Raw genomic sequence first — 26350 nt, 5'->3', positions numbered from 1 at the left:
TAAGCCCTAAATTTCTTGATTATCATGGATTAAAAAAAGTGTTAAGGAGCAAAAATATTTTTTTATTTTATCAAGAAGAAAAAATGAAGAAATTTATTATTAAGGAGAAAATACAAAATTCAAGTATTTATGAGGAATTACAAAAATATTTTAGCCATAAAATTATATCACAAACAAAGCGATTATGATGAAGATCTATAACAAAAAAATTGAGAGATGTAAGAATGCACTATTAAAAATGAAAGAAGAAAGTAGTTTAAATGAAATAAAGTTTTTATAAGGGTCAAGAAAGTAGCTTAAGTGAAAGGATATTTTGGAGATCTACAACAAAAGAAGAAAGAGTTGATTACAATGATTAATGGGATTGATATTCAAGATGACGAGGATGTTAGTGAGGAAGTGCTATTGAATAGAAAGGAGTTGTTAAATGAATTTGAAAACTCTAGGTTCTTTCATGCAACGATAAATGGTAGGAGGAGAAAATAATTCACAAGAGGATTGTATGTGGGAGATGTTTGGCAAGATCATATGGCAAAGGTGAAAGAGGAGGTAAAAAAAATTCAAGAGAGGTTCAAAGAGAGGGAAGAGGTGTAAGCCAAAGCTTGATGGGTTCACTTCAACAAAATTAGTGACAACAATAATGGTACCCTTATTGCCCCTTTTGAGGTTGAAGAGATTAAGTAAGTGGTGTGAGATTGTGATAGAGATAAATTTCTAGGTCCGAATGGATACAATTTCACTTTTAGTAAAAGATTTTGGAACTTACTTCATGAGGACTTCTCAAAGGTAATCTAAGAGTTCCATTCCCATGGAGTGTTTCCTAAGGGGGGAAGGTGTCATTTATCTCCTTTATTCCAAAGAGAAATAACCATATCAATTTAGGGGAGTAAAGACCTATATACCTTGTGGGGTGCATGTATAAGATGGTGGCAAAAATTTTGTCAACCAGGATGACAAGAGTCTTGGGAGAGGTAATTGATGAGAGGCAAAATCACTTTTATTTGAGAAAGATTTATGCTTGATGGAGTCATGGTGGCAAATGAAGTGGTTGATGAGTTGAGGAAAGATAATAACAAGAAGTGCCTAGTCTTTAAAGCTGATCAACTTTGAGGAAGCATATGACTTTGTGTCTTCGAAGTTTTTAAATTATATGATTAGCAGGTTGGGATTTTATGAAGTGTGGATAAAGTGGATCAAAGGTTGTGTGGAATTGGCATCAGTCTCGATACTTGTGAATGGGAGTCCTACGGATGAGTTTGGCATGCAAAGAGGGTTAAGATAAGGTGATCCTCTAGCACCATTTCTCTTTCTTTGTGAGGCAGAGGGATTAGCGGGACTAACGCGAGAAGCAAAGGCAAAAAGTTTGTTTGAAGGAGTAAAAGTGGGAGATCATCAGTTGGAGGTACACTTGTTACAATTTGCGGATGATACTCTATTTTTCCTTAACATTTCTTGAAAAATGTGATCACTATGAAATGCATTCTTAGATTTTTGAACTTGCTTCGAGGTTGAAAATATTTTTTTTTAAAAAGCTAGTTGATAGTGATAGGGGTGTCTAATGAAATGGTTGATTTTTTTTTTTTTTTTGCTTCTATGTTGAATTATAGAGTTATAAGTGCTCCTTTTGTGTAATCGGGAATCCCTATTGGGGCTAATCCCTTAAAAGAAGCCACATGGGAGCCCATTATTCAAAAACTCACCAAGAAACTTATTAGTAATTGGAAGCATAGGCATTTGTCTTTCGGAGGGAGAATTTGTTTGCTAAAATCCATGTTTTTGGCCTTACCTAGGTTAGGTTTCAAATTTGGTTTTCTTACCTATGAGGGTGTCCAAAATGATCTGAATTTGGTGAAGAGACCTAACCAGATCCATATATGGGACAAAAACTTGCATGTCAATATTCCAAGGTTCAAAAATGAGATGAGTAGTCATGACCTAAGCAAAGAGGAAATAGTAGTATGAAGAGGAATAAGAAAGCATAACCATAAAGAAAAATGTAGATCCAAAGGGAATAACAAATACGTATGTTGCGATTGCTAGAGTACCTTAATCATAGAATCACTCAGGTGCAAGGGAATGGGCATATGAAATGAGATATGGTGAGCGAAGAGGGAGGGAAATAACAACATATGTACTCTAGTCTTATAGGTAACTTGAAGGACCTATCAATGTTCGATAAATTCAACAAAGCTAGAGTAATGGCAGAAAGTGGGATGATAAAACTAAACTATATAGATGGGTATTTGCTTCTGATAAGTGGTTTGGATTTGGAGAAGTCACAAAGCCTTATCAACTCAAAAGAAGATGAAGGCATCATGTCATTGTTCTTTGTAGTCCAATAATGGAACCATGGCATAGTCTCCAACAATAGACTCTACTGGGTTATATACAAAGGAGTCCCATTACAAGCTTGGAGGAAGCAATGCTTCTCAGGGGTAGTGAGCCTCTGTGGCACCCTTATTTAAAATAGCTCTGGAAACTAAAAATATGGAGCATATGGATATAGCTCGACTGTTGTTGTTAAATTCAACTTCTCAATCCATCAACAACAGATTCAATATTAATGTTAATGGTGTGATTTGTCAAGTTAGAGTCTCAGAAGAAAGTAAAACTGAAAAGGTCTAGTGTATGTGTTGGCGATGGAAGTCACAAGGATGTATGAGTGGTGAAGAATCAAATGGAAGTGTGCTTGGAAAGGAAATTCATTCCTCCACATCAAAGTGTTCCTCAGAGGAGGATACCGATGATGCAAATGGATGTCCCAAAATAGGCTCTATCTTTGTGGTGGTGGATAGGTTTAGCAAGATGGCACACTTTATACCATGCCAGAAGGTGGATGATGCTTCCCACATCTCAAAACTCTTTTTTAGGGAAGTTGTGAGACTCCATGGTTTGCCTAGGACCATTGTGTCAGATAGAGATGTTAAGTTCCTTAGCCATTTCTAGAAAACCTTATGGGCTAAGCTAGGAGCTAAACTTATTTTCTCTACCACTTGTCATCCACAAACTGATGGACAAACAGAGGTAGTGAATATGTCTTTATCCACCCTTTTAAGGGCTCTTCTGAAAGGCAACCATAAGTCTTGGAATGAGTATCTTCCTTAAGTAGAATTTGCCTACAACAGGGGGGTTCATAGAACCACCAAGTAGTCCCCTTTTGAGGTTGTCTATGGGTTCAATCCCCTAACACCGTTAGACCTCATTCCCCTTCCACTTGACACTTCTTTTATACATAAAGCAGGGGAATCTAGGTTAGAGTTTGTAAAGAAGTTGCATGAGAGGGTTAAGAACCAAATAGAGAACCAAACAAAGGTGTATTCAACTAAAGGCAATAGAGGAAGAAAAGAGCTAGTTCTTAATGAGGGTGACTGGGTTTGGCTCCATCTTAGGAAGGATAGATTTCCTACTAAAAGGAAATCCAAGCTTAGCCCTAGAGGGGATGGACCTTTTCTGGTTTTGGAGAGGATCAATAACAATGCCTATAGGTTGGACCTCCCAGAAGAGTATGAAATCAGCACCACTTTTAACATTTTTTTATTTAATTACTTTTGCAGGTGAAGCTGATATTGAGGAGGAGGAACTAACAGATTTGAGGTCAAATTCTCTTCAAGGGGGAGGAGATGATGCAATCCTTCCTAGGAAAGGACCAGACACTAGAGCCATGAGCAAGAGGCTCCAAAAGGATTCGACTAGAGCTGCTGAAGAAGGCCTTAGGGTTCTCATGAACCTCAGGGTAGATTTCTGAGCCCATGGGCCAAGGTTGGGTCCAATTATCATTGTACATATTAGATTAGGATGTCATTATATTTGGTCCTTGTATTTAGGGCTCCATAATGTAGGTAGGATACTCTAGAAATATAAGATTTTTCAGCCCTTCGATTTTAGGACACCTAGACTAGTTTTTGTATTAGGGGTAGTTTTGCAATTTCACATGCACTAAGTGAATACTTGATGTGTGTGTTGGGAAATAAATTTAATTGAATTGGTAGAAGCTCAATCCAATTAAATTTTAGAGGGGGAGGTGAGCATTTGCTTACTACACTCCATCGTCACATCATATAGTCACACTTTGTGCATGTCCTTCATGCTTTACATGCCTCATGACACCTAAGCATACTTAGTGGAGAATCTTGGAATTGATCTTGGATTAGTGGGCTAAATCATAATTGAAATTCACTAATCATAATTAATGAAATTTTGGCTCCAAAATTTGGCTCCACAAATTCAATTTCAAATTCTACTGAAATTTGAATTGAAATTCAAATTTCCCTTCAATTTTGTGTGACACTTAGGCTGTAAATAGAGGTCATGTGTGTGCATTTTTTCAACTTTGATCATTTGAGAATTAAACTTCAAAGTTCAAACTTCTTTAGAGGCACTAAATTTCATGTTCTTCTCTTCCTCTCCCTTCATTCATCTTCTTCTACCTTCAAGCTCTTATCCATGGCTTCCTATGGTGGTGAATTTCATCTAGACTCATCTTCTACTTAAAGTGACGTCTCCATTCATCTTTCTCCTTCTCCATTCCGCTACAATCAGACCTCAAGAAGTAAAGGAATCCATTGATGAAGAAGATCCAAGGCCTACAAGTTCCACATGGAGCTACATCAAAGAGTTACAAAACCAATCATATATATATATATATATATATATATATATATATATATATATAGCATGGAATTCTATGATTAAAACATATAACTATTGAAATTAAATTCATACATGCACAAATGACACAACACAGAGTTTTCTTTATTAGTCTGAGTTGTAATTTTTCAGGGTGTTACAACTCTAACTTATTTTAATTATTCTACATCATATAATTAGTCACCAACTAATTAAACTAAAATTATATTTTAAACTATTTTTATAGTCATTTACGAAAATACCCTTCACTTTAAACTCTTATGACTTAATTACCTCTTTTCTAATTCCAAGATATCTAGATTACCATTAATCAGCCTTATTTTTTCCCACTTAATTTCTAACCTTACATTAATTACTAATTTCTTCTTTCAAGATTCTAATTTCTATTTCTAAACCAAAATCCAATTATTTACATCTAGGCCGTTAATGAGTTGACCATTGTTTGACCAAATATTTTTCTCTAAACTATCCTTATTCTTTCTAGATTTTAGCTTAAAATCTTAAGAGCATAACCATGCTAAGGTATCCTATGGTAATATCTCCTTTTCTACCATTTAAATAGTCTAAAAACACTACCCAATCACACAACAAAGTAATAACATTATCTACCACACACGCATGGAAAATTGGGATGTTATAATGCCAAAACCATGAAGTTGAGACTGATGGTGATGGATGTCGAACTCTGACGCCTTCACATAACTACATTCGCCACAAAGCAAAAGGCAGCCACTCAAGGAAGAACGAGATGTGCGCAAAGGTGGAGAAACTCAAGGGCACCACAAGCAAACTCTAGAATTTTTTTATGAGTGGGCTCCAATCCAACATCATGTATTAGCTAGTCTCAGGTAGCTATGTACATATCCTTTGGAATTCCTTACTCATGGGGAGGTGGAGAATCCTTGACATTGGGGCCCTCTTCTTAGAAATTGGGGGCAAGGACCCTAACTTTCATTAGGAAGATGAATCAATCCAGCGAAGACCGTTAACCCCCACAGTATTGGAACCCTGTAGAAATGCCACCAGGTTCCCTAAGGAACCGATCAACCATGATTGTGACCATGGTCACTAGTGACTGAATGATCGCCACTAGTAACAACGCCACAACCCCCTCTGAAAGCACCACTAGAGAATGAACACGTTGAGAAAATCGATTTGAATTCCATAAAATACGATACACACACCAACAGACAAGTGGCGCTAATTGTTTAGAAAAATTGGGCCAAAGGGCCCATCAACAAGCCTAAAACAAAAGCAACTACCATCAAACCAAGGACCAACATAAAAAATGTTGCCTGAATTAGAGCACCAAGATAAAATTGAGCCAACTATCTGGGATAATCAAACTGACATCACTCTCACAAATATCAACTATCTGGAGGGACTACTATTACAGATGTATCTCTAACTCGAGTCCTCTGAGATGCACCATCTTGATAATTAATAGGTTATGAGCACCTGCCATCTTTTTCCTACTAGGACACCTCTGTAAAAATCCCTCCACTTGAGGAATTCAACTAACTTTAACCTCATTATGGATTAAAATCATACCCAAATCACCATAGATTGTAAGATTCTCTCTCTCTCTCTCTCACTTATTTGTTCGTTGTGAATAGAGCTGGGCTTGCTCCACCGTGTTAGAATTCTATTTCCACCGTCTCTATTGAACAAGTATAATTTTGAAGCAACTTTTAGGCATTTAACAAGCTGATTTATACTTACCTCAAATTTATCAAACTAACCAATAAGAAATATTTGATACTTAATTTCTTATAAATTCATCCGTTTCTATCACTAAACTTATTTGGATAATGGGAATATCAGTATTTTTTCTAGCCATATCAATATATCATCCATGAAAACATCATGAAAACAAGATAAACACTCAAGCCAAAACTGCACCCACAAACATAAGCAATTATAGCTAAAAAGAGTTAGGGCAACATCTAGTTGCCATAGTAAGGTTGAGATGTGGCATTGACAATATCAAGTTTGTTAATAATAATGATAAGTGCATTACAATTATAGTTTCTCATGGGGAAATATAAAAAGTTTTCATATATACTGAACAAAGGAATCCAAATTCTTTTCAAATTGGTATTTTTAGTGTATATCATGTTACTTAATATATATACTAGCATAAAGAAGGTTTGGTATATAAAAATGGTCTAATATATACATTTTTAATATCTAATACAATTACTAGAAAGATTGCACAAAAAGGTGATCAATAGATGAAATTGTCTAATTTATACATTTAATAACTAATACAAACATTTTGCCATCTTTTTTATTTTAACCTTCTCGTTTGTATGCCAACTTCTCCTTCTTTGAAAAATACTCTCCCTTTTCTTCCTTTCATCTACCAAACCCTATCCTTTCAAACCAACACTTTGCTTTCTTTCTCTTTTCATCTTTAATTTGATTCCATCTTCCATGACATTTTTCATTTCTACCTAGACAACCTCATATCGTCTCTCTCTCTCTCTCTCTCTCTCTCTCTCAACAAGATGTCCAATGGTGCCTCTACCACACTCTATATGTCTCTGATAAAGTCGTGTTGTTTCTACGTCTCAAGACTACACCCATCATTGCTCGTGCAAATTCATGGGGAATTGGAAAGAACCAATTTGCAAAAGTGCCTGAATTGGTATGCAAGTACCAATTCACGATTTGCTAGGGTGGGGAGCAAATCATATGACTACGGTGATGTGGTTATTTCAGAATAGTCACCAAGCCATTTATTTAGTTTAATCGATCGGTCAATCTAGTTTTTATAACAACGGGAAAAAGAGCAAAAATAAAGGAAAAAAATAGATAATTGCGATAAATTATACATATAAATAGAGAAAAGTACGTGTGTTGATATTTAAAAAAGTAGATAGCATAGAGAAAGGGTAGAGTGAAAAACGTGTGTGTTTATGTATGTAGGTTGGGTAGGTGTATTAATGAGGTAGATGGGTAGGTGTGAATTTGTTAATGAGATGGATTGCCAAGATATATGAGAAGTCAAAAGAGAAGGTAGAGTAAAAACGATATATATATATATATATATATATATATATATATATATATATATATATAAAATTTAAATTAATATTTCAAAAAAGTATATAACCTACACTTTCAAGTTAAAAGTCGCAAACTATTTTATGATTTTATTTTTTTCATTGAAGTTGTAAAAAAATTTACAACTTTAATTTTTTTATTCTTTTTTTCACATGACTTTAAAGTAGTAATGAATTTTTTTCATTGAAATCATAAATTATTTTCAACTTAAAATTTTTTTTTGCACGTAAGGTATTTTTAAAAATCAAAAATAATTTTTTATGTCAATTATTTAATGAATTAATGTATGCTTTATTTTTTAAATTTTATTTAATATTTAATATTTTTTATTTTTTATATTGTGTTATTTAATATTTTTTATATATGATTTATTTAATATCTTTTTTCCTAATATTAAAGATTATTATTTTGATTCAAATATCATGCATTCATAAAGGTCATAGGAGTCATTTATAATGTCACTCTCTCTATTTTGATAAGTTTAAATTTTCACTTAATATTTTTATTTAATATTTTTTAATTTACAAAACAAATAATAAGTCTCAACAGTAAAAAAATATAGAAAAATTTAAATATAAAAATAAACTAAATAAAACAATATACAATAAATATAGAAAATATTAAATAAAACTTTAAAAAAGAAAACATACATTAATTCATTAAATAATTAAAATAAAAATCATTTACAATTAAAAAATTACTTGGGTGGAAAAAAAAATTGAAATCATAAAATAATTTACAACTTGAATGAAAAAAAAATTATTAGCACTTTAAAGTGGTGGGAAAAAAATAAAATAAAAAATCTTAAAACTTTAAAGTCATGTTTAAAAGAAATAAATATCGGAATCATAAAATTCTGTACGACTTCAATTGAAAAAAAAAATTAAATAAAAAAATTAAATAATTTATAACTTTTAATTCAAAAGTTGTAAGTTACTCTACAACTCAACTTATGACTTTCAGAATATTAATTTAAATTTTATCCCATTTAATAAATTTGAAAAAAAAATACCCCTTTTAGTTGTTTGCCTGATCGATTGACGTACGTGTGTTCACCATTTAAAGGCCGGGCAGAAGCACAATATAGATAACAATATAGATATATAGTAAGAAGTGCAAAACCCAATGTGATTTAGTGATATATATTATGACTAAATGGTGAATTTAGTTTTTGAATTTGTGTTTTGTGTATTTTAGTTCTTGAAACTAAAGAAAATTTAAATAATTTCTTAAAAAGTTTTAGGATTTTCATTTTAATCCCTTGTAATGTAAAGACTTAATTGATAATAATAACATAAGTTTTGGGATCGAAATCATAAAAAAAGGGTTAACTCTACGAACTTAAATTAAACACTACACAAATTCAAAGATTTATTCGAATTTTTCTTAGTTTAAGGATTAAAATGAAAATGAGATAAAAGTTCAAGGACTAAATTGATTATTTAGTTATATATTTATTGTTCTTATTTTCAATAATCATTAAGAGTTTTTACATGATTTACATATGTGTATCTAGTAAATATTCTTTTATAGTTGTGAGAAATGATAAAAAAAAAATTGTAAATCATGATCATATATAATCATTGATAAATGATTAAAATTAAAAACTAATTATTGGCTGTGACTATTTAAAAAAAATATCTACATTTATCTTTTAATATTAACCATTCAAATAAAAATTAATTGTAAAAAATTAATTTATTATTTTATTTCTCATGATAATCAAGAGTTTTCACTTATACACACCTTAAATATATCAAGTAATAGCTTTTTATTATTGTTGTGAAAAATGAGAACTGTAAATTTAGGTCTTGCAATTATATGTAAATTGTATAACTATATATCTATATAAATTTGTCTGGACAAAAAAAATAGAAAAAATGAGAAAAATTAAAAGAAAAGCAAAAATAACATTAAAAAACTATTTGTTATTTTTTAATCCAAATAATTTAGAAATCAATTTCAAATTTACATTAATTTTGTTAGTTTAAAGTTATGATTTAATTTAAAATGTTGATTTAAATAATTGCAAATTAATGATATTATTATCGGATACTGTTAATCATTATCCTAGATAAAAGGGGCACCTGCACAAATATTTACATGCAACAGACTTTTTCTCCCCCACAATTTACTCTAACTCTGAGCTGCACTCACTTTTGAGGATAATTAAAAAAAGGATCTATCACAACACGTACGCACCAACTTTTCGCTCATGCAAAAGCACCTCAATACCTAATTCACATACGGAGCACAAACAGCTTAAAAAAAAAAAACAAACAATTCACCTCGTATTATTGGTATCAACCGTACTATTTTGTACGAATGCGATAAATGCACATAGAATAATCAATCCGCCTCATATTGTTCCAATGTAAATGCAATAACACGTCAGATTCATTAACTTTAATTTCTTCCAGTTACATTTTTTACCATTTTCCACAATATATGACAAACACATTTCACACACCCACACTTCAGATATTGATATAGTAGACATGTGAAACTCTTTATCTGACATATATATAAAAATATATAATTTATTTAAATTAATTTTATTCAAACGACGTAAATAAATTTATGTGGGTAAAAGGATCATATTTGTTTCAGTCACAAAATTAAAACTTATTAAATAAGGATATGAAAATATTTCTGGCTCAAAACAGGATCATCCAAAATATTATGCAAATAACATAGAAACTCATGTCTCAGTGTCGCATCATATCAAAGTGTTGTGGTTCAGCGTCCTCTAGTACAAGGTTCCTTAAAGTAATCCACCTAGTCATCTGCTCTCATGAACACAAGGAAGATCATCACAAGATCCAAACACAAATAACATACTGAGAGTGAATTATTACATTCCTAAATAGACAGAGATAAAAGAAGACACATATATATGCTATAAGTATAACAAACTCAACTTAACACAATTCGTATCATTTTACCACTCATTGTGTAACATCATGTGTCCCAATAATTTAATCACAAAATTACATTTCACACCTTTACATTAATCATGTGTTCAGAACAACAAATTTCAAGTATAACACAACATCTCACACTCACACAATTCATTACCCACCATCATATAGCAAGTCACAATGATCATTACATAAGTGTTATGCAACAAATACACTAAGACTCAATTCTATATGTAATGTCACTACAAGAAAAATGACTTATACCTACAAACAAAAACTGTCACTATAAATAAAAAATCCATAGGTAAATGTATGATAGACTTTGTCCTACAGACATTTCTTCTGTCAACTTTGAGGGGCGTATAATGACGGCTAATTGTCTGTCACTATAGATTTTACCTACTATGTATAGTGTGTAGGTAAAAGTCATTAACTTTTAGTTGCATCTCCTAACTGTAGGTAGAAATCATATAATAATAATAATAAATCATATAATAATAATAATAATAATCATATAATAATTATAATTTCTTACCTTTCATTTTAGCCTTGTTGTGCACAAAGAATAAATTTTGACTAATGAACCAAAAAATAAAAAATAAAATCTGGGAAGATGGGAGTGAATGCTGTCACAAATTTGGCACAGAGCCTCTGCTTATATATTCAAATATGACTCTTATATAATTGATTGCGTTGAGGATCTAATAGTAACAAATTTGTATAAGAGTACAAATAGCAATGCTATTAATTTATGTTAAAATGAATAAATATTTCAAAAATCCCTTTGAAGCACTGGCTGGTTGTCTAACCTCGTTTCTTATTTTGAGACATCTTTCTTAATTCTTTCGATGAAATCCATCATGGTCTTCAAGCTCTTATCATCTGAAAAGGAAAAGAGAAAACTATTCATATCAATAACTCAAACACAAAATCATTCTTTTTCATAGCAAATGAATAAAATATGAAACAAGAACCTATCTGAGCACCTGCATATGAATACAAATAGATAACAAAGATAAATATATAGTAACTTAGTAGCGTACCTAATCTTGGTATTGTGTGTCCTTTGGAGTCGTGAATCACCACGGGTTCAACACAGGATTCTAGTAGTTCAGCCCCATACTTGTTCAAAAAATCTGTCTCTCCTGCAGCAAGCATTGAAATATTTTAGTTTCCTATTGTTTGGCCAAACACTATAATTATTGATAATGAGAACTCATTTTAGCAAAAGTTCTTACAAGAGTCATATAGTAGTTTCCTACTACTAATCAATAATCAACCACCAATTTTTCCGGGTTTTTGAGTTAAAACTATTAATGTTTTTTTCAACCAAAAAACAGCCCAAAGTAACAAAGTCAAAAAAATCTAGAAAGCAGCACAAATTACTTGGACACACAACTTCAATCGATCATGTTTAAATTGTGAATCGTTGATGGAGTATACGTGGGCTTCTAAATCTCTACTAATCCCAACAGGGAAAATTGTGTTATTAATTGAATGAAATTGAAATGTATGACCAATCAAGAATGGGGGCTAGCTAGAGTATGCTTCTTCCATTAGTTGTCCCTCTCTCCACTTTCTAGGTACCTCCGTTGCCACCTTTTATTTTATCCTATTTTTTTGTCATTGGTATTTTTTGAGAAAGCATACTCTAGCTAGCCCCCATTCTTGACTGGTCATACATTTCAATTTCATTCAATTAATAACACAATTTTCCCTGTTGGGATTAGTAGAGATTTAGAAGCCCACGTATACTCCATCAACGATTCACAATTTAAACATGATCGATTGAAGTTGTGTGTCCAAGTAATTTATGCTGCTTTCTAGATTTTTTTGACTTTGTTACTTTGGGCTGTTTTTTGGTTGAAAAAAACATTAATAGTTTTAACTCAAGAACCCGGAAAAATTGGTGGTTGATTATTGATTAGTAGTAGGAAACTACTATATGACTCTTGTAAGAACTTTTGCTAAAATGAGTTCTCATTATCAATAATTATAGTGTTTGGCCAAACAATAGGAAACTAAAATATTTCAATGCTTGCTGTAGGAGAGACAGATTTTTTGAACAAGTATGGGGCTAAACTACTAGAATCATGTGTTGAACCCGTGGTGATTCACCACCCCAAAGGACACACAATACCAAGATTAGGTACGCTACTAAGTTACTATATATTTATCTTTGTTATCTATTTGTATTCATATGCAGGTGCTCAGATAGGTTCTTATTTCATATTTTATTCATTTGCTATGAAAAAGAATGGTTTTGTGTTTGAGTTATTGATATGAATAGTTTTCTCTTTTCGTTTTTAGATGATAAGAGCTTGAAGACCATGATGGATTTTGTCGAAAGAATTAAGAAAGATGTCTCAAAATAAGAAACGAGTTTAGACAACCAGCTAGTGCTTCAAAGGGATTTTTGAAATATTTATTCATTTTAACATAAATTAATAGCATTGCTATTGGTACTCTTATACAAATTTGTTACTGTTAGATCCTCAATGTAATCAATTATATAAGAGTCATATCTGAATATATAAGCAGAGGCTCTGTGCCAAATTTGTGACAACATTCACTCCCATCTTCCCAGATTTTATTTTTTGGTTCATTAGTCAAAATTTATTCTTTGTGCACAACAAGGCTAAAATGAAAGGTAAGAAATTATAATTATTATATGATTTATTATTATTATTATATGATTTTTACCTACAGTTGAAGATAATATGTACATATTAAAGACTTTTACCTACAGTTAGGAGATGTAAGTAGAAGTTAATGACTTTTACCTACACACTATATATAGTAGGTAAAATCTATAGTGACAGACAATTAGCCGTCATTATACGCTCCTCAAAGTTGACAGAAGAAACGTCTGTAAGACAAAGTCTATCATACATTTATCTATGAATTTTTTATTTATAGTGACAGTTTTTATCTATAGATATAGGTCATTTTTTTTGTAGTGATTAAACTCTATTTATTTTTAAAAAAATTAATTTAATTTTAAAAAATGAGGTCTTACATGACTCTCTCACAACCACAAATAATTCTCTCTCTTCTCTCTAGATTTCTATGCCGTTAAAAACCTAACTGATCCCAATCCTCATTCACATGCTCTCCACATGCATGGATACAACAACCCTGTTGGCAGATTTTGATCCTATATACAGTTTTTAGCAAAACTGAATGAATCTTGTACATTCATTTTATTTTATTATATTTAATCTTTCTTGTGTCCACTTCACCGGTACACATATATGTATGCACACATATAAACACACCCATTGTTGGATTCAGACTTTTCCTTTTAGTGGAGAAAAAAAAATAATTTGCAATGTTTTCATAAAAAAAATATTACAATTTTTTTATAAAATATATAATGTCATCAGAAAAAAAATCTAAAATACTTATATTTTTATAAATTAAATTACATTCTACACATTTTCAAATTTTAAAAATATTAGATGTATTTTTATTATCAATATTAAACAAAATTAAAAATATAAAATAATAAAATTAATATCATTTTCAAATTAATATCAATTTATAATTTTTAAAATAATTATTTTAATTAACTAATAGCATTACAAGGGATTAAAATAAAAACCTTAAAAAACTTTTAAGTACTTACTTTCAAGAACTAAAATCACACAAAACACAAATTCGAAAACTAAATTCATCATTTAGTCATAATATATATCACTAAATCACATTGGGTCTTGCATTTCTTACTATATGTCTATATTGTGCCGCCGGCCTTTAAATGGTGAACACACGTACGTCAATCAGGCCGATGATGTCTTGATCAATAATTATATGTGGTCAACAATTACAATTATTAATTAGGATGACTCACACATGTATTATCATTTTGTGTGGGAGAAGTATGGTCTGTGGTAGTTGGATCATTATTATTTGATTAATGACGATGTTACATTTGAAAATGTTTTATTGTATATTTGGAAAATGTTCATTTAGTGTCCACTCGGATTAATAGTTAATTACATACATACATATCTAAATATAATTAATTGTTTGTAAAAAAATCTAAATATAATTAATTATATATATTTCATAAGTGGTTAGGAGTTTTTTTTTAATCCAAAGTGGTTAAGAGTTAATGGATGTAGTTATATATAACTATAATGTGATTAATATTAATAATTTGTAAGACACAAATTAATGACAATTAAATATTTCAATAACCTTATGACATTATATATTAACCAATTGTGAATTAATATTAATCAATATTATAAGTACATTTTAGTACCCTAATAATATTATTAACTATATATGAAATAATTATATACAATTATGTTCATATGTTATTAAACACTATGAGACAAAGTTAAACACACATGATTAAACCACTTTTGTGGTAAACAACCTTATAATACTATTATTCACTTGTAACATAAAGTTGACTGCCATTAAGTATTTCAATAACGTCATTACACTATTAACCACATATTGATTATTTACAATGAAGTTCATTCACTCTTAATCACTCATAATGAAAAAAAACTATATTTTAATGTATAATTAATCACATGTTCAGGTGGATGCCAAGTGTACAAATACTTGTAGTTTATTATTATTATTATTATTATTATTATTATTATTATTATTATTATTATTATTATTATTATTATTCCCACATGTATCCTCTTGGAAAAACAATCCTATTTAAGAAACGGTCAGACACTAAAGTTAGATACATCTTCGAATGTGGATCCAAACTTTTGTTACATTGGGAAAGACTTACCCATTTTGCTAGCTAGATCCAACCTCTAATGGTTGTTCCTCTTTTATCATTTTTTTATATAAAAACATTAAAAGATTAATATAGAATTTTTTAGGAGGTTATGTAACCATTAAATAAATTTTAATTTTGATCTTCATGTATGATTATGCTGTCAAAATTTATAGTTTTCATTGTTTACAATAACCAAAACTTTTCACTTTCATACATTCCCTTTTTATAAGGTGCCTGTTAAGTAATAACTCTTTTTTTTTTAATTTGAACAGTAATTAAGCAAACTAAAAAGTGTTAGAATTCAGGCACAGTTTCTAACACATTCTAGAAATATTGTTCATAGAAAGTAAATCACTAGGGTACAAGTCACCAAAAAAAAAAAAAAGATGAGTACATTCAAATTATACATGAGTTACTGAATTCATACCATATATTTCTTCTCCCACTTTCTCTCTTTGTATTCACTAAAAATTAAATAAAACTTTTGGTATAAAGATATTTGTCACTTAAAATGATTTCATCAGCCGCAGATGAACCTATGAAGACTCCACGGGGAGGACTCCCATGCATGAAGCATTCAGAAGGTTATTCATTTCCTCTACATACATATGCTGCTTTTGGAGAAATTAATTAATGAAATACCATTCTATATACCCTTTAAAGAAAAAGTATAAGACAATTAGGGTTTTTTTATATTGGTTTTACCTATTAAAAACCCTAATATTCTGATACTCCTTTTAAAGGTATCATCAGACTATTAGTTAACGAAATCATTCACCATAATTAGACTACTACTTACTCCTTCTTTAAAAAGACATTAGACTACTACTTAACGAAATCTTTTACCATAATTAGCGACAATATTATTGAAGGTTTTAAGCTTTAAGACTAGTTGCACCATACACACACATAAATAGATCATGGACCTTAAGACTTAAGAGCCTTGTCTAAGTATTCAAGAACAGTCGCAGGAATAATGCCCCTGATACCACCACCGTCTATGCTGAGAATGGTTGTATGATTTCCATATGACGGAGATGGTAGCGGTAGTGGTGCATTGAATCCAGCCATCAGTTGGCTGGCAAACACCAAAACAAACAAAAAGAAATATTGAGCCATTAATTTATCAGATATTTCAGTAGAAGTTGAAGTGGTGTAAAAGAGAGAATGAAATACACCTTGAGAATTGTTCTCAGATGTGAAGCGTATTTATAGACATTTTTGCGACCATGCAGAATAGTCAAAATTTTACTATAATGTTGCTTTTTGTTTACACTGGGTGAAGTGCGTGCATAAATAGGACGCAAAACGTTTTTATTTTATTTTATATATATATATATATATATATATATATATATATATATAGGCAAATACTTTATTCAATAAACAGAGTACAAACAGTAATGTAACCTAAGTGTATAGTTCTTACTTGATACAATTAAAAAGATAAATATAGACAAGCTACAGGGTTAAAATGCCAATCTGGAAAGGAAAAAAAAAAACATTGAGCATTGTTCGTCTTTGCCTTGAACTATGCATGCTTACTATTTGGCCTTTTTCAAGTCTAATACAACGATGACGTCAATTTAGAGAAACCCATTGAAACAAAATATCACTTCATTCTATCCAAATAGACCAAATCGCAATGTGTCACAAAAAGATGACAAACAAGACGTAGATATCATTTGATAAAACTCCAGAAAACCCAAAGCCATGTGTTTTATAGTTACACAGATAATTTATTTAAAATTATAATTAATTTTTTCCCTGTAGGAATCAAACTTAGGAAACAAAAATTTTGCAAATATAATTTGATAGTTTATAGAAAATGTATCAAGCTAGAACTTAGTTATTTTCTTTTTAAAATAAGAAAACTATAAGTATAAACCATTTAATTATACATGCATGGCTAAGGTTAAATATTATTTTGTAATAACTGAACATTTGAAATAAGGCATGTACATTTATATTTCAATATTGATGATTTAAATATGATTTAATGATATATATATATATATATATATATATATATATATATATATATATATATATATCATTAAATCATATTTAAATCATCAATATTGAAATATAAATGTACATGCCTTATTTCAAATGTTCAGTTATTACAAAATAATATTTAACCTTAGCCATGCATGTATAATTAAATGGTTTATACTTATAGTTTTCTTATTTTAAAAAGAAAATAACTAAGTTCTAGCTTGATACATTTTCTATAAACTATCAAATTATATTTGCAAAATTTTTGTTTCCTAAGTTTGATTCCTACAGGGAAAAAATTAATTATAATTTTAAATAAATTATCTGTGTAACTATAAAACACATGGCTTTGGGTTTTCTGGAGTTTTATCAAATGATATCTACGTCTTGTTTGTCATCTTTTTGTGACACATTGCGATTTGGTCTATTTGGATAGAATGAAGTGATATTTTGTTTCAATGGGTTTCTCTAAATTGACGTCATCGTTGTATTAGACTTGAAAAAGGCCAAATAGTAAGCATGCATAGTTCAAGGCAAAGACGAACAATGCTCAATGTTTTTTTTTTTCCTTTCCAGATTGGCATTTTAACCCTGTAGCTTGTCTATATTTATCTTTTTAATTGTATCAAGTAAGAACTATACACTTAGGTTACATTACTGTTTGTACTCTGTTTATTGAATAAAGTATTTGCCTATATATATATATATATATATATATATATATAAAATAAAATAAAAACGTTTTGCGTCCTATTTATGCACGCACTTCACCCAGTGTAAACAAAAAGCAACATTATAGTAAAATTTTGACTATTCTGCATGGTCGCAAAAATGTCTATAAATACGCTTCACATCTGAGAACAATTCTCAAGGTGTATTTCATTCTCTCTTTTACACCACTTCAACTTCTACTGAAATATCTGATAAATTAATGGCTCAATATTTCTTTTTGTTTGTTTTGGTGTTTGCCAGCCAACTGATGGCTGGATTCAATGCACCACTACCGCTACCATCTCCGTCATATGGAAATCATACAACCATTCTCAGCATAGACGGTGGTGGTATCAGGGGCATTATTCCTGCGACTGTTCTTGAATACTTAGACAAGGCTCTTAAGTCTTAAGGTCCATGATCTATTTATGTGTGTGTATGGTGCAACTAGTCTTAAAGCTTAAAACCTTCAATAATATTGTCGCTAATTATGGTAAAAGATTTCGTTAAGTAGTAGTCTAATGTCTTTTTAAAGAAGGAGTAAGTAGTAGTCTAATTATGGTGAATGATTTCGTTAACTAATAGTCTGATGATACCTTTAAAAGGAGTATCAGAATATTAGGGTTTTTAATAGGTAAAACCAATATAAAAAAACCCTAATTGTCTTATACTTTTTCTTTAAAGGGTATATAGAATGGTATTTCATTAATTAATTTCTCCAAAAGCAGCATATGTATGTAGAGGAAATGAATAACCTTCTGAATGCTTCATGCATGGGAGTCCTCCCCGTGGAGTCTTCATAGGTTCATCTGCGGCTGATGAAATCATTTTAAGTGACAAATATCTTTATACCAAAAGTTTTATTTAATTTTTAGTGAATACAAAGAGAGAAAGTGGGAGAAGAAATATATGGTATGAATTCAGTAACTCATGTATAATTTGAATGTACTCATCTTTTTTTTTTTTTTGGTGACTTGTACCCTAGTGATTTACTTTCTATGAACAATATTTCTAGAATGTGTTAGAAACTGTGCCTGAATTCTAACACTTTTTAGTTTGATTGAATTGTGCAGGCTAAGGATCCAACAACATCTTTAGCCCATTATTTTGATGTGATATCAGGAACTAGTACTGGTGGCCTCATGACTGCTATGTTAGCAGCCCCAAACTCATCTAATGCCAATAGTCCTCTCTTTACTCCCTCGGATGTCGTGCAATTCTACAAGAAATATGGCCCTAAAATATTTGAACCTACTAGGTATATTAAGTATCAACCTTGAACAATAGAACACTTGCAACTTTGTTAAACTGAGTTAACCTTTACTTAAAATTTATTTGATACATGTTAGATCATTATAATTAAATTTTAACTTTAAGTCAAGGAAATTAAGTAATAGTGTGTGAATTGTCTTAAACTCCCTCACACAATCTTTCATTCTTATGGATAAAAAAAAAATCTAAATTAAAAATATAATTGGGGAATATTTAATTGAAACTATTGAGTTACCTTTCACCTTTAATTTTTTAAATGTTTTGATTGATCTTGTGTTGCACAACATGCAGAGCTTGGTATGAGTTTTACGAATGTCCCAAAATCAATGGAGAGGTCTTACATGATATAACTCGTAAGATATTGAAAGAAACACGACTGAATAAAACATTGACGAACGTGGTAATACCAACTTTCGACGAGAGGAAAATCAAGCCAGTTATATTCTCCAACTATAAGGTTGAAATTGTTTGTATAGAACCCTAATTTGAGTTTCATTATTATTGGTCGAGAAATTCTATTCATACAATTATCTTATATAATTTTTTCTATTGAAAAGAGAGATAGGGGAAGAAGAGAGAAAATTAAGTATAAGTATAATTAATAGAAAATAATTGATTTTATAAGAAGATAGAGAGAGAAAAATATTTTATAGTAAATTCTTGTATAATATTGCTATATGATAATATGAATAACCTTTTTTCTCAAGCCTAACCATTGAATACTGCTTGTGCTAATTTGATCATGCAGCTCAAGACAGAAACTTACTTAAATGCCAAACTCTCAGATATATGCATCGGGACTTCGGCTGCACCGACTTATCTACCGCCGCACCAATTTCAGAATGATGGCGTTCAATTTGATTTGGTTGATGGTGCTATGTCTGCTAATAATCCAGTAAATATCAATGACTTAAATTTACAGAAACAATTACTTATTACTTAAAATGTTTTAAAAAAATTAAAATAAACAGTGATGTTACTTCTTCCGATCTTTTTTATAAGATCTAATTAACTGATTTACTGGAATTAAAGTTTTTTTTTAGTTTAGTTAGTATAATTAAATTTATCCTACATTATATGATTTTTCTAAATTATCCCTAATATTAAAAAGACATACTTTTATTCTTTTTTCAAATAGTATTAATTTTATTTCCTATAATATTTCTCATCAATAATATATTTATTATTTTAATTTTTATTGACTATGCAAGTGAATAATCAAAGTAAGATTTCTAAAATACTCTTTATACAAGATAAAGTTAAACTATCTAAGAACATAAGACATTAATATATTCCGTTTATTATTTATTGAACTAAAACAACTCATAATTAGGAGTATCTTTTGAAAAAATAATTAATATATAAAACATGGATTTCATCTTATAAATAAAACTCAAACATTACTTTTAATTTCGTTCTTTTTTGAATGAAAATTAAGTTAAACCCAAACATGCATCTAGAGGATTACAAATATACTTAATGAAGTTCACTCACAAGTATTCAACAATAATATAAAATTACTTAATTATTCGCATGCAGAATTTGAATATTAGATTGGCTGTCAACACGAGCTTTCACTCAAGTCGTATTTCCTTTTATGATGTTAATTTTTAACTTCTACAATATATCAAGTTACTCCACGAAAGTAACTCATTATTCTCAATTCTCACTATTTATTTTTCTTGAAACATATGATTGTTAAGATTAGTTGGTTCTAATGAGTAACTAATTATAATTATTAGATTTAAAAAAAATGAATGATGGGATGAAAAGTAACTTTCAAGTTACATGTCTTAATGTAATTAATAATATGAAAGATTGCATTCAGTATTAATTTCCTTGAATATGGAAATATGGTCTACCAAAAGTTTCACGAGATGAAATTAAATTTCATTTTAGGCGCTGGTTGCTGTGAGTGAAGTGATACAACACAATGAGCATAAAGAAATCCTGTTGCTGTCATTAGGAACAGGAACAATAAAAGCTGAGGAGAAGTTATCTGGCTTCTTTGATGACTTGCTTGATGACTTGTATGATGACTTGTGTGGACTTAAGTGGCTAGCTAGCAGCCGTAACGTGTTTTATGAGGCTCTATATAGTACAAACATGATCCATTACTATCTTGCGACGGTGTTTCCAGGTGTTTTGCCTGCGGATAACTATCTTCGAATTGAGGTACATATATGTTTTGTTTGAATACATTTTTTAATGAGCACTTATAAACTTCTCTCATAATTAAGATAAAATTATCTCATTCATATATAAGTTAAAATCAACTTTTGGAAATTCTAAATGAAAGAAATATTACAAATTGGGTTATGCATACGGATGTTTAATCTTAAGAGAGAAGGTTAGTTTTTTTTGTTCTTATTTTCTTATACTATAAGTTCTTATATATTAAGAAAATTTATCCAAATAAGACCATAACGGCTGTGCCTTATGACACTAATTCCAAAATTTAAAGGATTTTCTTGATTATAGGAGGAAATTGAATTGATCTTGATGATACATATGTAATGACAGGAGTATAACCTGGATCCATCCATGAAAGAAATGGATAATGCTGACAAGGAAAACATGGATAAGCTTGAAAAGGTAGGAAAAAGCCTTTTGCTCCAAAAAGCTTTGAGGATGAATGTGAATACTTTTGTCCCAGTTGAACTAGACCAAACAAATGCTGAAGCTCTTGACAGGTGCGTAGGCTCTCTTAGGAAAGTACTCATACTCACATGCCCCAAAATCGTAGCAGGAAATTTTCAGTGAGAATTTTTATTGAATTTATTTAGAATACTTCAATGGTTTCTTATATTGTTATTCAATCAAACTTTTTCCTTTTTTCCGTGTATAATATATTTATTAATTTTTATAATAATTATTTTAAAATTCATATTTAGAATGATTTCTCATGAGATATAAAAATTAAAATCAGTTTTCTTTCCATAAGAGGATGTAGGAATTTAAATTTCTAGCTGAACATATAGTGTTTGGGTTAAAATATAATAAAGTAAATTATAAAAGAATATATTGGTGTTTTAATACTCAAAGTACCGATATTTTGTAAGATTAACCTTTTTTTTTTTCAAAATTGTTAGACATCATTAAAAGTCGGGTTGGAAAAATAAATTATTTAAGGATACGCGTATATTATATATGTATATTTTTTAGTTGAATTGTATATGGAATGCTAATTGTGAAAATAATATTTTTCTTTCTCACTTTTTTGAAAGGTTGTCTGAGAAATTATATGCAGAGAGGCAGTTGCGTCTGAAAAGGAAATCTATGGAAAAAGGAGGAAGCCGAATTATTGAATCTGTCAAAGTCCCTTCTGGCCGAATGCATGCAACTTAAGCAATATTGTTATTAGACGTATTTGAATAAATGTCATGTATATGACCTTATATTATCCTGTGTGTTTTATCCATGTTTGATGTAATATGTGTTGTAATAAGGTTCCATGCTTTTCGGGTTCTATGTAATTCCTAATTGGGTGGACCATGAATCATGTTATAAGGTTCAGTGCTTTTGAGTTCTATGTAACTCCTAATTCCAAGCTCTATTGGAATTAATAAATATCAATGTATCCTTGTTTGTTGCTTTTCTTTTGTGTTTTAAGATCTCTCTCCTCCAATAAGTTTTTTCCAATGTTTACATTATTATTTACTCACGAATTTTGAAACAAAATTAGGTTAAAATATATTTTCGATTCCTAATTATCTGAATTTTTTTTATGTTTGTTTCTTGATAAAATTTTAAAATTTTTCTTTGTATTAAGTTTCTATTAAAATAATAATTTTACATTTTGTTCTTGAAACTTTTTTAGTCCTTGATAAATTATTAAATTTTATATTTATTCTATGATAATTTTTTTTATTAGTCTTTTACAAAAGACTAATAACAGATGAATTTTTTTTATCAGAAAATAAGCATTAAATTTACTAATTTATCATGAACTAAAAAAGTGTCAAGGAGCAAAAATATTTTTTTTTTGTTTTATCAAGAAGCAAAAACAAAGAAATTTGTTATTAAAGAATAAATATAAAATTCAAGTATTTAAGAGGAATTTCAAAAATATTTTAGCCATAAAATTATATCACTAAAACAAAGCGATTACGACGAAGATATAGAACAACAAAATTGATAGATACAAGAATGCACTATTAAAAATGAAAGAAGAAAGTAGTTTAAATGAAATAAAATTTGTATAAGGGTCAAGAAAGTAGCTTAACTGAAAGGAGATTTTGGAATCTACAACAAAAGAAGAAAGAATTTATTACAATGATTAATGAGATTGATATTCAAGATGAGGAGGAAGTTAGTGAGGAAGTGCTATTGAATAGAAAGGAGTTGTTAAAAGAATTTTGGATTGTGGCCACCAAGCTTAGTCTTGGATGCACCAAAAAGCAAGGTCCAAATGGATAAGAGAATGAAATGGAAACTCTAGGTTCTTTCATGCAACGGTATATGGTAGGAGGAGAAAAAATTCACTAAGAGGATTGTATGTGGGAGATGTTTGGGAAGATCATCGGGCAAAGGTGAAAGAGGAGGTAAATTTTTTTTTTCAAGAGAGGTTTAAAGAAGGGGAGGAGGTGTAGGCCAAAGCTTGATGGGGTTCACTTCAACAAAATTAGTGACAACAATAATGCTACCCTTATTGCCCCTTTTGAGATTGAAGAGATTAAGTAAGTGGTGAGGGATTGTGATAGAGATAAATGTCTAGAACCGTATGGATACAATTTCATTTTTATTAAAAGATTTTGGAGCTTACTTCATGAGGACTTCACAAAGGTACTCTAAGAGTTCCATTCCCATGGAGTGTTTCCTAAGGGGGAAGGGTGACATTTATCTCCTTTATTCCAAAGAGAAATAACCATATAAATTTAGGGGAGTAAAGACCTATATACCTTGTGGGGTGCATCTACAAGGCGGTGGCAAAAATTTTGTCAACTAGGATGGCAAGAGTCTTGGGAGAGATAATTGATGAGAGGCAATATTGCCTTTATTGAAAAAAGATTTATGCTTGATGTAGTCATGGTGGCAAATGCAGTGGTTGATGAGTAGACGAAAGATAATAACAAGAAGTGCCTAGTCTTTAAAGTTGATCAACTTCAAGGAAGTATATGACTCGGTGTCTTGGGAGTTTTCAAATTATATGATTAGCAGGTTGGGATTTTGTAAGGTGTCGATAAAGTGGATCAAAGGTTGTGTGGAATTGGCACCAGTCTCGATACTTGTGAATGGGAGTCCTACGGATGAGTTTGGCATGTAAAGAGGGTTGAGACAAGGTGATCCTTTAGCACCATTTCTCTTTCTTTGTGAGGCAGAGGGATTAGCGGCACTAACACGAGAAGCAGAGGCAAATGGTTTGTTTGAATGAGTAAAAGTGGGATGCATCAATTGGAGGTAAACTTGTTACAATTTGCGAATGATACTTCATTTTTTCTTAACCTTCCTTGAAAAATGTGATCACTATGAAATGCATTCTTAGATTTTTGAACTTGCTTCGGGGTTGAAAATAAACTTTTTTAAAAGCTAGTTGGCAAGGATAGGGGTGTCTAATGAAAGGGTGTTTTTTTTTTTGCTTTTATGTTGAATTGTAGAGTTATAAGTGCTCCTTTTGTGTACTCGGGAATCCCTATTGGGGCTAATCCCTTAAAAGAAGCCTCATGGGAGCCCATTATTCAAAAAGTCACCAAGAAACTTAGTAATTGGAAGCATAGACATTTGTCTTTTGGAGGGAGAATTTGTTTGCTAAAATCCATGCTTTTGGCCTTACTCAGGCAAGGTTTCAAATTTGGTTGTTACCTATGAGGGTTTCTGAAATGGTCTATATTTGGTGAAGAGACTTGACTAGATCCATATACGGGACAAAATACTGTATGCCAATATTCCAAGGTTCAAAAATGAGATGAGTAGATATGACCTGGGAGATGAGTAGAGAGGAAATAGCAGTACGAAGAGGAATAATAAAACATACACCACAAAGAAAAATGTAGATCCAAAGGGAATAACAAATACATATGCTGCAATCGCTAAAGTACCTCAGTCATAGAATCACTTAGGTGCAAAGGAAGGGGCATATGAAAGGAGATATGGTGAGCGGAGTGAGATGGAAATAACAACGCATGTTGAGAGGGGGAAGTGGCTGTGTAATCTAGTCTTGTAGGTAACTTGAAGGACTTATCTATGTTCAATAAAGTCAACAAAGCAAGAGTAATGGTAGAAAGTGGGATGATAAAACTAAACTATATAGATGGGTATTTGGTTCTGATAAGTGGTTTGGATTTGGAGAAGGCACAAAGCCTTATCAACTCAAAAGAAGATAAAGGCATCATGTTGTTGTTCTCTATAGTCCAATAGTGCAACCAGGGCATAGTCTCCAACAATAGACTCTACTAGGTTATATGCAAAGGAGTCCCCTTACAAGCTTGGAGGGAGCAATGCTTCTCAGGGGTAGTGAGCCTCTGTAGCAACCTTATTTAAGTTAGCTCTAGAAACTAAAAATATGGAGCGTATGGATAGTGCTAGGTTGTTGGTGCTAACTTCGACTTCTCAATCCATCCACAATAGAGTGTTCCTTAGAGGATGAAACCGATGACGCAAATGGATGTCCCAAAATAGGCTGGCTTGAGAGGTCAATTGCTAGTCCTTGATTTATCTAGAAGATATTGGAAGCAATGATCTAGAGGATGTAGTTGGACATTTAATATTTCATCCAATGGGAGATGGAGTGAGAAAAAAGGGTACAATAGATGGGATGAAAAGGAGTTGTGTCAGAAAATTTCAAATTTTGAGGGCGGTATAAAGGGGGATTAGGGGGAGATCGCTAAAGACAAAGGAAAAGAAAAGTGGTCGTTGAAGTGGTTGAGGCTAGCCACAATAACATGTTGAAGAATGTTGGGCCTAAGCCCATTGTGCAATCGCCAAATATCACAATTTTGAAGAGAGGACAAAAGCTTGTAAGGGATGAGGATAGGCC

At 30.8% G+C, this 26350-nt stretch overlaps 1 protein-coding gene and 1 long non-coding RNA gene across 3 annotated transcripts; one reads left to right on the top strand and one right to left on the bottom strand.

Moving 5' to 3' along the window:
- Window positions 1–11264: 11264 nt before the first annotated feature.
- LOC114417698 lies at window positions 11265–12154 on the bottom strand. Of its 2 annotated transcripts, XR_003667886.1 has the most exons (3): window positions 12024–12154; window positions 11681–11782; window positions 11265–11519 (listed from the first exon to the last, which is right to left on the bottom strand). It is a non-coding gene; the product is annotated as an uncharacterized LOC114417698 (long non-coding RNA). The 2 variants fall into 2 exon arrangements; XR_003667885.1 differs by having other exon boundaries at window positions 11681–12134.
- Window positions 12155–18307: 6153 nt separating this feature from the next.
- Window positions 18308–22973, top strand: LOC114419345 (patatin-like protein 1). The gene is made up of 8 exons (XM_028385000.1): window positions 18308–18507; window position 18725; window positions 19176–19360; window positions 19666–19831; window positions 20123–20269; window positions 21274–21549; window positions 21898–22067; window positions 22602–22973. The coding sequence occupies exons 1-8, from the start codon at window positions 18323–18325 to the stop codon at window positions 22720–22722; spliced, it is 1251 nt and encodes a 416-aa protein (XP_028240801.1). The 5' UTR covers window positions 18308–18322; the 3' UTR covers window positions 22723–22973.
- Window positions 22974–26350: the final 3377 nt, after the last annotated feature.

This window comes from Glycine soja, chromosome 7 (assembly GCF_004193775.1).
Source record: "Glycine soja cultivar W05 chromosome 7, ASM419377v2, whole genome shotgun sequence".
In the NCBI taxonomy this organism is placed as follows: Eukaryota; Viridiplantae; Streptophyta; class Magnoliopsida; order Fabales; family Fabaceae; genus Glycine; species Glycine soja.
Note: the sequence above shows the minus strand (reverse complement) of the source record. Positions and strands in the feature narration are given on the sequence as shown.